The sequence below is a fragment of the Equus asinus genome, chromosome 23 (genome assembly GCF_041296235.1).
Source record: "Equus asinus isolate D_3611 breed Donkey chromosome 23, EquAss-T2T_v2, whole genome shotgun sequence".
NCBI lineage: Eukaryota > Metazoa > Chordata > Mammalia > Perissodactyla > Equidae > Equus > Equus asinus.
This window is the reverse complement of record NC_091812.1, coordinates 40,276,916-40,293,741: the sequence shown is the minus strand read 5'-3', so window position 1 is coordinate 40,293,741 and position 16,826 is coordinate 40,276,916. Positions and strand designations below refer to the sequence as shown.

The following is a 16,826-nucleotide window of genomic DNA, read 5'->3' as shown; positions in this document are numbered from 1 at the left end:
ATATTTTTCAGTTCTAGAATCTCCATATGATTATTTTAGAGAGTCCAATTCTCAGTTGAAATTCTCCATCTTTTCATCCATTTTCTTGAGCGTATCAATCACAATTACTTTAAAGTCCCTGCCTGATGACTTGAATTATCAAGATCACCTATGGGCCCATTTTTATTGTTCGTTTTTCTTCTTCTGGTTTTTGATTATGTGGCCCTGTCTCTTGCTAGCACAGTATCTTGTGCTCCATCGTATATAGTATATATAAAACACTAGAGACTTCAGGAGCTATTTTACCATAAAGAAGGTCCAACCATCCTTCTGCTGGGGAGATACTGTGGTGGTTTAACATTTTAGTCAGCAACTATACTGAAGCAAGGCTTTGGTAAGATTTAGTCTACATGTTTGCCTTAGCCATCCACAGTTTTCAACTAAGAGCCTGTTGTATACTCTGTGGGACCACTCCACCAGTGATCTCAAAATCTATGTTTGCCTTCTAAGACTCCTGAAAATTCCACTCTGCTTTTTACTTACATTATTAGCATCTTGCCCAGCAGAAGCCCAGTATTTAGCAAAAGTTCTGAGAGGAAAACAGGCCATGTGCTTGAGGCATCCCAAATATCTGCCCAAAGCTCTGATTTCTGTCCCCATCCTGGCCTCAGTTGCTTTCAACTAGATTTGAACTGTATCCATAATTAGCAGAGTTCCCAGGGCAAAAAGCAACTTTAAAAGCCAACTGCTTTCTAAAGTTCTTCCCTTTCCAGAGTCATAGCCCCGATAGTTCTCCTTGCCTCTCTGTTGCCTTCAAACAGATAACTGTATTTGATCTGGCTATTCTAGTTGTTTTAGGTAAGAATCCTGATCTACTGCCAGCTATTCTATCCTCCCTGGAAACAGAAACCTTCCATGTACTTTTTTTTTTTTTTTAAAGAGACTTTTTTTTTTTTTTTTTAGATTTTTTTTTATTTTTTCCTTTTTCTCCCCAAAGCCCCCCGGTACATAGTTGTATATTCTTTGTTGTGGGTCCTTCTAGTTGTGGCATGTGGGACGCTGCCTCAGCGTGGTCTGACGAGCAGTGTCATGTCCGCGCCCAGGATTCGAACCAACGAAACACTGGGCCGCCTACAGCGGAGCGCGCAAACTTAACCACTCGGCCACGGGGCCAGCCCCCTTCCATGTACTTTTATAAGTGCCTCAATAAATGTCACAAAAACAAACAGATCAAAACTAAAACCACTTTTTCTATCATTTTAGTAGAAAGCTTACCACATCCATTTTCTCTGCACAAAACTGATGAAGCAATAGACCAACAACCAAAATGTGTAAAGTGTCAATTCATTCAAGAAATGTCATATTTCACTGAATCTAATAAACCACCAATTCTAAAATGCATTATTTTATGTACTATCAAAAAAGAAATTGGCTTGCAATGGGGCAGTCTAAGAAGAACCTTCAAATAAAGCTGCAACACCAAATGGAAGCCAACAACTACAGGACACATTATTTTATGAAATCTCAAGAAAGAACAAAGTCTGAGATGAGCTAAGAGGGACCCTCAAACAAAGCTAAGATGGCAAATGGTCCGTCTCATAGTTAAAAGATGAATGGGAAATAAACCACGGTGCAGATACAGACAGAAAATAAATGTGCTCATTTCAATATTACCACTGGGTATAAGGAGAAAAGGTAGCCTCTGAGAACTGAACCATAATAAGGTATGATTCATGCAGGTTTGCAGATATGAATTCACACTATCTGTGTGGTCTAAAAAAGCAGAGAGAATTTAACTTCAAGTTAGATGGCACTCCAAGGTGTAGAGCAGAAGCAATTCAAATCTCCAAAAGAACCCAGCTTCGTTTAGTCCAACAGTAATTTTAAGATACATCCAAATTTCAGAGATGTTAAAATATGAAAAACTGTTAATCTCAGATTCTATGAAATATTGCATTGACTGAATACCCATTGCAACTAGTGCCTAGAAAAGGGCCTGGAACACAGATGCAAACAAAAATCAAGGTATCAACATTCCAGTGGTATGATAAGTAGAATAATGAGCCCCAAAGATGTCCATGTCCTAAGCCTAGAAAGCTATGAATATGTTACCTTACATGGCAAAAGGGACTTTGCAGATATGATTAAGTTAATGACCCTGAAATAGGAGGATTATCCAAGTGGGCCCAGTGTAATCACAGGAGACCTTAAAAGTGGAAGAAGGAAGGAAAAGAGAGTCAGAGAGATGCAATATTGTTGGCTTTGAAAGTGGAGGAAACGGGTGATGGGCCAAGGAATTGGGAGGTCTCTAAAATCCAGAAAACGCAAGGAAATGGATTCTCCTTTGGGGTCTCCAAAAAGGAACACATCCCTGCTGACACTTTGCTTTTAGCCCAGTGAAACCCATGTAAGACTTGACCTACAGAACTGCAAAATAATAAGTTTTATTGTTTAAGCCACTAAGTTTGTGGCAATTTGTTGCAGCAACAATAGTAACCTAATACAAGTAGGGCAAGAGAAACAAGTAAATGTCAGGTGATAATTAATACTGTAGAGAAAAATACATCAGAGTAAGGGAAAATTCAAGTAACCTAGGCATGGTATAAGCATGTATGATTTTACACAGTGTGATCAAGAAAGGCCTCTTTTGAAGTGGTGCTTGAACAAAGAACTGATACGACAGCCAGAGCAAGCCAAATGAATAGTTGTGTGGGGCAGACCACGTAGAGGGAACAGTAAATGCAATAGCTCTGAAGCAAGAACATAGTATATGATTAAGCAACACAAACAAGGAGGCCAATATGGTTGGAAAACAGCAAGCTTTGATTTATAACTTGACATGGACACCAAATTTGTATTCTGTAAGAATGGTACATTCAATGAAATGAATATTACTAAAGAGATTTCATGATAAACAAGTATGGATAAAGTTTAGTAAGTAAATAAAACCCTATAAAAATGACAGTGAAAATAAAGTAAGTCCATCCATAAATTATTTTCTTGATATGGGATTCAAATTCTATTTATGAATATTTAAACTAGTATAACTTCATGTGGTATTAAATACAATGTACATTATAATAGTAAGTGAACAAAAGTATTTTGAAGAAAGGATTTAAACCCTAAACTTTTATTTTAAATTTTCTTCAAAGCTAAAATATAAACAGAAAATGACAAGTTAAAAATAGAATTTGATAACTAGAGTTAGTTTAAGCATATTCACTTTTTGGTACTCACAAATTAAAAATAGAAACAAGCATGAACTTTAACTCCAAGTTCCCTTATCAAATCTCCAAGGCAGATTAAAAATCATGTCCTCTATTTGCTTCTTCCTTTGCACCTTCAATACAATAGAGAGGATCAAAGCTGAAGGTTAGTTCTTTGCAAAAGTCTAATAAAACTGATAAACCTCTGGTGAGATTGATTAAAAATCACAAACTAAATTCAGGAATAAAAAAGGGAACATCACAACAAAGACCGCACACATTAAAAGATGAGACTACCAAATAGACTTACAACAATAAACTAAAATTTAGATAAAATCAACAAGTTCCTAGAAAATTAAATCCTATTTCAAGAAGAAATAGAAAATGTAAGTCCTATGATCATTACAGAAATTGAATCAATCATAAAAAAGCTTCCCACGAAAAAAACTAAGCCCCAGAGGACTTGACTGAGAAGTTTACCAAACATTCAAGAAAAGGACACAAAATTCTACCTAAGATAGAACAAGAATATTCCACCAAATTATTTTATAAAACTAGCATAATTTGTGGAGGATAGCTAGATAGGGAAATAAAGATGCAAATTTTACTCATGGACACAAATCCAAAAATCCACACAAAATATTGTCAAACCAAATCTAGGAAAGCATATCCACAAAATACATTTTAATTATTGGTGAAATTTTGAAAGTTTTTTCTTGGAGATCAGGGGGAAAAAGGATGCCTGCTATCACTACTTCCTTTCAACAATGCACTAAAGAGCAGCAGGTGAATAAAGACAAGAGGAAGAAATCAAAGGAAAAGACAAACAAAAATGTCGTAATTCACAGATGATGATTACAATCATAAAAATTTCCAAACAATAATCTACATGTAAATTACAATGAGTAAATCTAGTAAGGCTTACTGGATCCAAAGTCAAAGGTTACTTATATACCAGTAACAAAGAGAAAAATGAAGTAACAATAGCACTTATAGTAATAAGTGGTACCTAAGGTTAAATAAGGATAAAAGACGTAAAAGATCAGATCTCTGGAGAGAATTATATCAGGTTAAACCTCATAACTGCCAATATTCAAGTATTTTGAACCTACAGAGACATATTTCATATGGTTAAACCTAATAAAACATGAGAAAAACACATTAAAGATCTAAATAAATAAAGAAAAATCACATTAATGGATTAGATTCAATGCAATACCTATCAAATTCCCAATGGTTTTTACATGGAAATTACCAGACTGACTGGAGAATTCAAAAAGAAGTACACAGAGAACTACTGAAGACCAAGGTAGGAAGACCTGCTCTGTTACACTATGAAAGTGTGGAATTGATATAAGAATACACGAAACAGACAATGGTACACAATAGACATCAGATGGACACATCACATATAAAGATACTTGATATGAGGTGATATTGAAGATCAATGAGGAAAATGGGCTTTTCAGTAAATGGTCCTAGGAAAAATGATTATCCCATTGTATTAAGGTAAGTCAAGCCCTTATCTCACACTGTACACAAAAACCTGCTTCAACTGGATTAAAGACCTAAACAAAGGCAAAACCACCAACCATTTATAAGGTAATAATGGAGAATACCTTTATGTTCTCTGGGTAGGGAAAAGTTTCTTCCCCCTCACTCCACATTTTATTGATATATAATTGGCATAGCAGTATATAAGTTTAAGGTATACAACAATGATTTGATATACGTATTTATTGACAATTACCACAAAAAGTTTAGTAAACATCACCTCACATAGTTACAATATTTTTTCTTGTGATAAGAACTTTTAAGATCTACTCTCAAATATACAATACAGTATTGTTAACTATAATCACCACGTTGTACATTACATCCCCAGAACTTATCTTACAACTGGAAGTTTGTACCTTTTGACCACCTTCTCCCATTTCCATTCCCCCATACACATACCCCAGAGAGCTTCTTAAGCAAGACATGGAAAGTATAAGGGAAACAATTTGATAAATTCGACTACATAAATTAAGAACACTATTCAAACACAAGGAGAAAAGATAAGTCATAGAATTGGAGGATATATTTTCTCCACATATAACTGAAATGGTCAAGTCTCCACAATTAGAACTCCTAAAAATCCGTAAGACAGACTACTCAATTAACAACGAAACACCAATGTTTGGAACAGGATCCTCACAAAAGACATCCAAATTGCCAATAAACATAAGAAAAGGTTCTCAAATCTCATTAACAGTGAGTGAAATGCAAATCAAAGCCACAATGATGTACTATTTTATTATAAGCCCACCAATTAGCAAAAACAAGTCTGACAAAATTAAGTGTGAATGAGAATGAAAGCAATGTGAACACTCATACTGTTGTGGAAGTGTAATCTGGTATCGCTCAAATATTTGGTCCTATCAAAGTTGAAGATGCAGAGGTTCTACAACCCAGCAACTCTACTTCTAGACAAGATGTTCCCTACAGAAACTAACGTACATAAGCACCAGGACACAGATATGTCATGGCAGCATTATCTGTAACAGCCCCAAACTGTCTATCAACAGCAGAATACACTTATACTAACACTTATTATTTATCTGCTCTTTCCAGTGAGGGGGAAAGACTCTTAACCATGAAAAAAAGTTACCATCCACAGGCCACACTGGTTCCTTTTTGGCTCTTGTGTTCCTAACATGTCTGGTAAAAACTTAATGATGGAGAACATAATACTTTACAGTACAGTGTGTTTTATTGTTGGGATAGCTATCACATAATTGTTCTCTCTAGTAAGCCAATATTTTCCTATCTATAATTTCCACTCAATCTTAGTTCTAGTTCCCAAAGCCAGGGTGCTCCATTTTAACCATACCTCAGAATCATTCAGGGAAACATTTTTAAAATAGCAAGTTTTTTTTTTAGTTCAATGATATGAGTACTACTATTATCTCCTCCTATTGTGTACACGTGCTTTCTTGTACTTCCTACATTCAAGTACATTTTAAGACTCCCTATATAACCAATTTATGTAGATGCTTTCTCCATTTATTCATGATTAATATCCATATTTGAATTTCAAGTTGCTCAGAATTCATAATTGAGTTACACCTTTAGTATGGCAATAGAATCACACTTGGGTTTGTAGAAAGCTCTGAAACTGTTTTCTAAAATATAAGCTATTTTCAGCACCTCATGATGTTCTTTTTCTTTAAGAGACAGCAAACTTTTTCTCTGAAGGGTCAGAGAGTAAGTAGTTTAGGTTTTGCAAGCCAGATACTCTCAGTCGCAACCACTCAACAATGCTGTAGAGCACAAAAACAGTCATAGATAATATGTAAATGGATGGGCACTGCTGTGTTTCAATAATTTTATTTTCATAAAAACAGGCAGCCAGTAGGCTATAGTCTACTGACCCCTGCTTTATATTACTAACCATAAGCAGATGTTTGATCCCAGACTTGTCACCTCCATGTTACAATAGATACAATATATCCATTATATATAATATATACTTGTTATATATAACAAATATAATACTAATATAATATATATTTTAATTCAGTTAACCAGAACTTGACAACAGTGTTAGTTTGGCTGCTTCTCTTATATAAAAGAAAACTGTCAGGGTCATCCCAGAATCCCCAATGCTCAACACAAATGTAGCTCTAAGAATTCATTCTAAAAGAAATACAAAAAAACGCATACACAGGGGCTGGCCCGGTGGCGCAGCGGTTAAGTTCACACGTTCCGCTTTGGCGGCCCGGGGTTCGCCGGTTCAGATCCCGGGTATGGACCTACACACCGCTTGTCAAGCCATGCTGTGGCAGACGTCCCACATATAAAGTAGAGGAAGATGGGCACGGATGTTAGCTCAGGGCCAGTCTTCCTCAGCAAAAAGAGGAAGATTGGCGGCAGATGTTAGCTCAGGGCTAATCTTCCTCAAAAAAAAAAAAGCATACACAAGTTGTTTACTTACACATTATAATAAATAACTGGAAATAGTTGAACAGACTTTTTTAAAAAGTAAATTAGTGACTATTTATCCAATAAACTCTATTCAGAAGAATCAGACACAGAAAGATGGTGATACATTTTCCTAAGTGTAAAAAAGTAGCTGTGAAACAATGTATAATACTATACCAGTTGAGGGAAACATCTAAAAGTGTTTCTTAAAGAATTGATGATGGAAGTATCTGAGTGACCTGGTATTTTGGGTGACGTTTTACATTTTGAATTCTCTTAATTAAGCTTGTTAAATTCTGTAAGTTGGAGAAAATTACTATGAAGGAAAATTTCAGCTAGTCTTGCAAGTCCAGGAGACAGCTGGTTAGACATTCACTGCTATTAAATCAACACAGATCCTCATAGCAACCATAGCTATTGAAATGCTTTTGTTTATTATTTGGTTTAATCTAGAAGAATCCTGTGAGGTAAACAAGGATTTCTCTAATAGAATACGCAGTTATTTCCAAGATGCTTTCAAATAATATCTCCAGGCTTAAAGTAGTGATGGAGATTTAAGGGCCATTCTTAAAAAATTCTCAAGAATTTATATTAAAAAAAAAAGTTATCCTTTGGAATGCAGATTTTCATCTTTCATGGATTCCATCTTTTTTACTAAGGAACATGTGCTTAATACCTAAAAATTACATTCCTTGATTAATTCAATAAGGCAATGGCATTGGTGAAGCGAATCTTACCCCAAGAAAATATTCACATGAAGTTCTTTTTTGGTCCTTGAGATTGTCTTCAAAGCAGTGATTTCTGCATCAAACCAAAATCCTCTATTACCAGGATTTTCTACATTGTAGTTAACCATTACCACATCACCAACATTTAGTTCATTCCATTTCAAAGTGGTTCTAGCTCGTGGTCGAAGATCCTTGACATTTATTTCTACAGTACCACTTTCTGGGTATCTGAGGAGAGACAAAGAGAAGAATCTCATAACACCGCTTATGAGTATCACCAAAGATGACTAAAATTACATCCAACGTATATAAAAAACTAGTCATATTATTATTAATGGTATTTAAAGTAAATGGTATTTATTCATGATTTTAACTGCCAGAGTAAACAATTCTTGCTAAAATCTTAACAAGACATTCTTTGCTAGCTTGGTGGGTAGGAGTAGGGGTAGGTAAAAAACACAAGTACTTCTTGTTCCACATTTTATTAACCCAAGTTTAAGAATTACTTTAATAGGGGGCCAGCCCGGTAGCGCAGCAGTTAAGCGCACACGTTCTGCTTCAGTGGCCCGGGGTTCACCGGTTCAGATCCCGGGTGCGGACGTGGCACTGCTTGGCACATCATGCTGTGGTAGGCATCCCACATATAAAGTAGAAGAAGGTGGGCACAGATGTGAGCTCAGGGCCAGTCTTCCTCAGCAAAAAGAGGAGGATTGGCAGCAGTTAGCTCAGGGCTAATCTTCCTCAAAAACAAAAACAAAGAAAGAAATAAAGAAAAAAGAATTACTTTAATAGGACTAGATGCTTCTTCCTGAACTTGGAACCAGTTCACTGAGTTCTGCCATTTCCTTTATGCATAATAAGAACACGAACCTAGTACGTTTCAATAGCCTCCATTTTTCCAGGAAGAGCAAGCTAAGATTCTAGTTCTTACATTCCCCTAATAACGGCAAAACAAAAAAATTTTATATGTATCAGAAAGTGGAACCACGTGACAGAATTCTAGCACAAGCTTTTTTTTTTTAAATATTTCCCTCCCACCCCAACGAGTTAAATTCCCAACACTGTTTTTTTTTAAGATTTTATTTTTCCTTTTTCTCCCCAAAGCTCCCAGTACATAGTTGTTGTATTTTTAGTTGTGGGTCCTTCTAGTTGTGGCATGTGAGATGCGCCTCAGCATGGCTTGATGAGTGGTGCCATGTCTGCACCCAGGATTCAAACTGGTGAAACCCTGGGCCACTGAAGCAGAGTGCGCAAACTTAACCACTCGGCCACGGGGCCAGCCCCTCTAGCACAATCTTGATTTTCTGTTTCTAAAGGTAAGCTTAGCATAAACCTAAACCTGACCTGAACTGAAAGCTGTAGAACATTCCTCAGTTTCAGGCCTAACTTCTGGTAGCAGTAAGCCAAAGACAGCAGTGTAACAGTCCACAATGGTTTCTATAAAATTAAGACCTATTGCCTTTATATATTGCTTGGTAGTAGAGGAACAAAGAAATGAGTAATATGTGGTTCCTGCTCCTGGAAAGCTCAATCTATTGGGGTAGGCCAAACTACTATGGCAGTGCTTCTCAAAGTGTCGTCCCCAGACCAAAAGCATCAGCATCACCTGGGAACACGTTAGAAATGCAAACTCTTGGGCTCCACTTCGGATCTACTGAATCAGAAACTCTGGGAATGACGTCCAGCAATCTATTTTCACAAATTCTCTCAGTAATTCTAAAGCATGCTCAAGTTTGATAACCTACAGTGCTATGGGAACAAAAGAATAATTAAATATCATACCTAGTGCAACAGCATTAACAAGGTAGAAACTAAGGGAAGAAACCATTAACCTGTAACCAGCTGAGTGCCTGCTTAAAATGCAAGTTGGTCTGGAATGGGAAGCAGCTCTAGCAGCTAGCCTTAGTTCTCCTGAATCAAACAAGTACTATGCAAGCCTAGGACTCTCACAGTGTATCTAACTCATTTAGAATAAACGGATATTAATTCTGGGTGGGATCTTTAGTTAATCACCCAATTTAATCAAGTCTGTTCAAATTTTACTTAATTGGGGAAAAAAAAGGTCTCAGGATTAGCAAGGGGCCTCAGAGAGGATCTAGCCCATTTACCCCCTCAGTGTCGTAATTCCCTTCTACTACAAGCCTTCCAAATAACCATGCAACCTCTGCTCAAACAGTAAGTGATGAGAGTCAGTTTTAACCCTAAGAAAAGCCATTCTGTCTTCATGTAGCTCTGACATAGGAAAAAGAAAATACTACTACATCAAAGATAAGCTTTAAAACTCATATTATGCCTCAATTCCATGAAGAAATCTATACACTTTCTCCATGAAAGACCTAATACTTGACAGTCTAAATGTTCCTGCTACTCGCAATCTTCTCTTCTAAATAAAAACATTTTAAATAAATTTCCTTCAATTCATATGACAGTTTTGAATCCTTTTATCATCCTAGTTTCTTCATGGGTTTAAATTCCCATTTCAGCATTTGCTACTGCGTATCCTTGGGAAAGTCACTAAACCTCTCTATGACTATTTCTCATGTGTAAAATGTACCTCATGGTAACTAACCTCATATGGTTGTTTTGAGAACTAAATTGAGAAGACTTGTATAGCACTTAAAACAGTACATGATGAGATAAGTAAATGTCAGTTGTTAATATTGTCATTATCACACAGAAACAATCCTAAAGAAACCGACAAGTACAAAGCCATGTCTACGGTTCTACTCTTCTCCCATTTCAATCTCATTTTTTAATGGTCAAACATAAGTCTCTAGCCCAACACTTGGTGTTTATATATTCATGTTGTTTCACATTGGTTTGGTCAGAAAAATAATCAACATTTTTTCCAACCTATAAAACAAAATTAAACTAGGTATTTTAGGGCTTTTCTAATTCTAAAGTTGTGAATTTGTTTTCTACCTCAATATTCTTAAGGCCATATAGGATAGAAAACTATTTTTAGATGAGACTCTTTTCTCAGCTGTAATGTGAAAATTATATTTTGACATCATGACACTATCATCTACTTCTGTAAAGTGCAGGAAAGCATACTTCAATGGCAAGAAAATTCTCCATTTATTTGCCTACGTTTGTCAAAATTAGATACCAAGAATGGAAATATTTTGAACAAAGTAGAGAACTTGCACAGTTTTAAAATTGTATATAAAATCATGTTTAGCAGAGATAAGGCAAAAATAAATCATTCCAAACATCAGAGCAAGGGAATGTAAGCTATGTTTGCCCTGAAACTAAATCTGTATGACTTCAGAACAGAAATATATGGTCAAGTTTATGTACAGGCATACCTCATTTTTACTGCACTTCGCAGATACTGCTTTTTTTGGTTTTGTTTTTACAAACTGAAAGTTTGTGGCAACCCTGCATCAAGCAAGTCTATCAGTGCAATTTAACCAACAGCATTTGCTGCTCACCTTGTGTCTCTGTGTCACGTTTTGGTAATTCTCGCAATATTTCAAACATTTTCATTATTATATTTGTTACAGTGATCTGTGATCTTTGATGTTACTATTGTAATTTCTGGGGTACCATGAAACCACACCCATGTAACACGGTGAACTTAATCAAAAATGTGTGTGTTGACTGCTCCACTGATGGGCCATTTCCCCATCTCTGTCCCTCTCCTAGGGCCTCTCTATTCCCTAAGACACAACAATATTGACATTAGGCCAATTATAACTCTATAATGGCCTCTAAGTGTTCAAGTAAAAGGAAGAGTCACACATCTCTCACATTAAATCAAAAGCTAGAAATGATTAAGCTCAGTGAGGAAGGCACGTGGAAAGCTTGAGACAGGCCAAAAGGCTAGGCCTCCTGCTCCACAAAAAATTAACCAAGTTGTGAATGCAAATGAAAAGTTCTTGAAGGAAGTCATAAGTGTGACTCCAATGAACATATGAATGATAAAGTGAAATAGCCTTATAGCTGATATAGAGAAAGTTTTACTGGTCTTGACAAAAGATCAAACCAACCACAATATTCCCTCAAACCAACACCTAATCCAGAGCAAAGCCCTAACTCTTCAATTCTGTGAAGGCTGAGAGAGGTGAGGAAGCCACAGAAGAAAAGTTTGAAGCTAGCAGAGGTTGGTTCATGCAGTTTAAGGAAAGATGCTGTCTCCATAACACAGAAGAGCAAGGTGAAGCAGCAACTGCTCATGTAGAAGCTGCAGCAAGATATCCATAAGATCTAGCTAACATAAATCAATGAAGATTTTCATTGTAGAAAAAACAGTCTTATAGTGCAAGAAGATGCCATCTAGGACTTTCGTAGCTACAGAGAAGTCAATGCCTAGCTTCAAAGGACAGGCTGACTCTCTCATTGAGGGCTAATGCAGCTGGTGACTAAATTGAAGCCAATGTTCATTTACCATTCTGAAAATTCTAGGGCCCTTAAGAATTATGCTAAATCTACTCTGACTATGCTCTATAAATGGAACAACAAAGTCTGGAAGACAGTATGCATGTTTACAACATGGTTTACTGAGTATCTGAAGCCCAATATTGAGACTTACTGCTCAGAAAAAGATTCCTTTCAAATTATTACTGCTCACTGACAATGCACCCGGTCACCCAAGAGCTCTGATGGAGATGTAAACAAGACTAATGTTTTCATACCTTCTAACACAGTATCGATTCTGCAGCCCATGGATCAAGGAGTCAGTTCGACTTTCAACTCTTGTTGTTGTTGTTATTATTTTTTTTTTTAAAGATTTTTTTATTTTTCCTTTTTTCTCCCCAAAGCCCCCCGGTACATAGTTGTATATTCTTCGTTGTGGGTCCTTCTAGTTGTGGCATGTGGGATGCTGCCTCAGCGTGGTTTGATGAGCAGTGCCATGTCCGCACCCAGGATTCGAACCAACGAAACACTGGGCCACCTGCAGCGGAGCGCGCGAACTTAACCACTCGGCCACGGGGCCAGCCCCAATGTTGTTATTATTTTTTAGATTGTTCCTGAGCTAACTAATCTGTTGTCAATCTTTGTTTTTCCCTTTTTCTTCTTCCCCCCAAAAGCCCAGTACATAGTCGTATATCCTAGTTGTAGGTTCTTCTAGCTCTGCTATGTGGGACGCCACCTCAACATGGCTTGATGAGCAGTGCTAGGTCAGCACCCAGGATCCAAACCAGCGAAACCCTGGGCCACCAAAGCAGGGCATGCAAACTTAACCACTCAGCCACAGGGCTGGCCCCTCAAGTCTTATTATTTAAGAAATAGGTTTTGTAAGGCTATGGCTGCCATAGATAGTGATTCCTCTGATGGATCTGGGCAAAGTAAATTGAAAACTTTTTGAAAAGGATTCAGTATTCCAGATGCCATCAAGAACATTTGTGGGGCCAGCCCCGTGGCTAAGTGGTTAAGTTCGCACACTCTGCTTCAGCAGCCTGCAGTTTCACTGGTTCGGATCCTGGGCAAAGACAAGGCACCACTCATCAGGCCATGCTGAGGTGGCATCTCACATAGCACAACCAGAAGGACCTGCAACTCGAATATACAACTACATACTGGGGGGCTTTAGGGAGAAGAGGAGAAAGAAAAAAAGAACATTTGTGATTCATGGCAAGAGGTCAAAATATCAACATTAACAAGAGTTTGGAAGAAGTTGATTCCAACTCTCACGGATGACACTGAGGTGTTCAAAACTTCAGTGCAGAAAGTAACTGCAGATGTGGTAGAAATGGCAAGAGAACTAGAATTAGAAGTTGAGCCTGAAGATGTGACTGAATTGCTGTAATCTCATGATAAAACTTTAGCAGATGAGGAGTTGCTTCTTGTGGATGAGCAAAGAGAGTGGTTTCTTGAGATGAAATCTACTCCTGGTGAAGATGCTGTGAAGACTGTTAAAACAACAACCAAGGTTTTAGAATATTATACAAACTTAGTTGATAAGTCAGAGGACTGACTCCAATTTTGAAAGAACTTCTGTGGGTAAAATGCTATCAAACAGCATTGCGTGCTACAGAGAAATTGTTTGTGAAAGTTAAGAGTCAATCCATGCAGCAAACTTCACTGTTGTCTTATTTTCAGCAATTGCCAAGCCACTCCAACCTTCAGCAACCACCACCCTGAGCAGTCAGATGCCATCAACATCAAGGTAACACCCTCCACCAGTAAAAACACTGACTCGCTGAAAGCTCAGATGGTGGTTAGGATTTCTTAGCAATAAAGTATTTTTTAATTAACACGTACATATTTTTTTAGACAATGCTATTGTCTACAATACTTAGTAGACTACAGTGTAAGGTAAACATAAGTTTTATATGCACTGAGAAACCAAAAAATTTGTATGACTCACTTTATAGCAATATTTGCTTTATTGCGGTAGTCTGGAATCAAACCCGCAAATCTCTCCAAGGTATGCCTGTATAAATACTCTATGTATACAGTAAGTCTGTAAAAGATAAGTCATGAAAATGAAGCATGATTTTCCTAAATTCTAGCCAAAGAAATATTAAGCCAATTGTTATGTTAAAAAACAAACATGGAAGGGGTACCTAAAACTACTCTTACCAAAGTCAAGAACATGTCAAGTATTCAAATATTAATTATTATTCTTTCCCTGGGCATCTTCATCTATACATATCTTAATATTACATAAAGTGATGACTTGAAAACTCCACTCTAATTCAAATTTTTCTCTTCAGATCCATATATCCAACTACATTTCTTAACACAGATGTCTCCAAACACCTCAAATTCAAGGCATCTAAGATAATATTCCCTAACCCATAATCTGCTGATGCTAAGCATTCTCTAGAGGAAACTTCATACTCCCACAAACTTAAGCATTATTCCAAATTCCTCTTATAATGCCTCCATTCCATTACTAAGTCCTCCTTATGCTATACATTTAACACTTCTTTAAGATAACTATACCCCCTTAGTGAAGACTTGCATTTCTCTTGAGACTATTTGTTGTCAAGGTCCAACACACCTCCCTGTCTTTAGGATCATACCACACAATCCATATCACACTTTTGAAGATTCTAAAACAGATTTACTTAAAATATTTTGTGAAGTTTGATAACAGTCTGTTCATAGGCTGTGGGAAAACAGGTATTCTCATATATTGCTGATGGGAACACAAAATGGCACTGCCCACTTGTAGAGGGAAATTTGGCAACAGCTAGCAAAATTGCCTAAGTATTTACCTCTTGCTCGAGGAATTCCACTTCTAGGAATACATCCCAAAAATAAATAACAAAAATCCTCATGAAAATAAACATCAACAAGGCTATTTAGAACTCTAATAGCAGGACTAGAAACCATCAAATGTCCACAATAGGAAATCACTTAAAATAACATACGGTACAATTAATATAATGGAATATTATGCTCCTATAAAAGAGAATATGATATCTGCTATGGACCAATGTATAGGAGAGATACATTAACTCAAAAAAAGCAAGATACAGTGTTTACAGCATACTACTTTCTAGCTAATGAGTGCGTGTGTGTGGAAATACAAACATACACACTTGTATATATACATATACAAACATGTGAGTATATATGCAATTATACACACTTGTATTTTGAAACAGAAGGATAAGCCAAAACTAATAAATATAGTTACTAAAAAAGAGATAAGCAATAGGGTAGAAGGAACCAGGATGGGACACTGTTTATCTCAACATACTTTGTTTTGGAGATTTACCTATAGAACCATGTAATGTTTCACATAGTTATAAAACAAAATTCACAATACGTGGGAAGTCCCTAAAAAGGAAAAGCAAAATGAAACAAAAGCACACAATTGATGGCTTAACTACACAAGGAGGAACTATTACAAGTGACTCGAAAATACTATAAATTAACTATACATCCCTAATGGGGTTATTTCCTAAAACAATGTAAAAAAACCCACCAACTTTTCTGTAATCACATTGTTTGCAATACTAGTACTGCTAGTCTGGAACTACCTTATGAGTAGGAAAAAGCAAATCAGTGGCATTATTAAGAGTTATGACTTTCAAAGTAAGAGAAAAAAGAGATTAAATTATAAACCTTTAATTGGAAATATAAATACAAACCTATGGTATATTTAAGTATTCCCTAGCTGTGTCCAATGAGAAGACCTGGAAACATGATCAAACAAGTATCAATGAGCAGCACAGACTACATGCTCTAAGTACAATCTCTAACCTAAACGAACTAGGGCTCTTGGAAGAAATGGCTGAATCAAGGCATGGGCAAGAAGTAGAACTTGGGACATCCTGTTATACCTGAATGCAAAGAGCCTCAAAAACTATTTCCAGCATGGAAGGCCAGAGGTGGGACAAATTGGGCACCAAAAAGAACTGAATTAGTTTAAAATAAGTGTTATCATCCATTAGTTCATAAAGATACTTAAAAGGTGGGGCCAGCCTAACAGCCAAGTGGTTAAGTTTGCGTGCTCCGCTGCAGCGGCCCAGGGTTTTGCTGGTTCGGATCCTGGGCGCGAACATGGCACCGCTCGTCAGGCCACGTTGAGGCAGCATCCCACATGCCACAACTAGAAGCACCTGCAACTAAGATATACAACTATGTACCAGGGGGCATTTGGGGAGATAAAGCAGAAAAAGAAAAAAGAGATTGGCAACAGTTGTTAGCTCAGGTGCCAATCTTAAAAAAAAAAAAAAAAAAAAAAAAAGATTCTTAAAAGTAAAAATCTCACTGGCCAACTTTTGGAGGATGCTAGGGAACTTATTCCGAACACTGAAAAAGTTCAAGAATCAATAGTTTATCCTACCTTTCATATATGAACCAACTGGTTGTTAAGAAAAGTTCTTTATGAAACCAATTATAGCTAATAAATGAAGGAAAGAATGAGGTATCATCATTTTTGCAAACACAATGAAATAGAGGAGCTAGTTCAAGACTAATGGCTGCTAGGTCAAGATGAAAAGCTGGTAGTAAATTTCACAATGGATACACCAGGCTGAGAATATCT

General features: G+C 36.8%; 1 protein-coding gene across 12 annotated transcripts in view; it reads right to left on the bottom strand.

Moving 5' to 3' along the window:
* The window catches only part of UHRF2 (ubiquitin like with PHD and ring finger domains 2), a 99,895-nt gene that overhangs the window by 53,139 nt on the left and 29,930 nt on the right, over positions 1-16,826 (bottom strand). For 7 of the 12 annotated variants that reach the window (XR_006518853.2, XM_014851127.3, XM_014851131.3 and 4 more), the window contains exons 4-5: positions 14,190-14,285; positions 7,886-8,104 (exon numbers count right to left, since the gene is read on the bottom strand). The exons of 1 other annotated variant lie outside the window; for it this stretch is intronic. Coding sequence is in view for 10 of the 11 variants with exons in the window: in XM_014851127.3 (XP_014706613.1) it covers positions 7,886-8,104; positions 14,190-14,285 (315 nt within the window). In the remaining variant the exon portion in view is untranslated. The remainder of the gene's footprint in view (positions 1-7,885; positions 8,105-14,189; positions 14,286-16,826) is intronic. 4 more of the 12 variants (XM_070496070.1, XM_070496074.1, XM_070496071.1 and 1 more) reach the window with 1 other exon arrangement.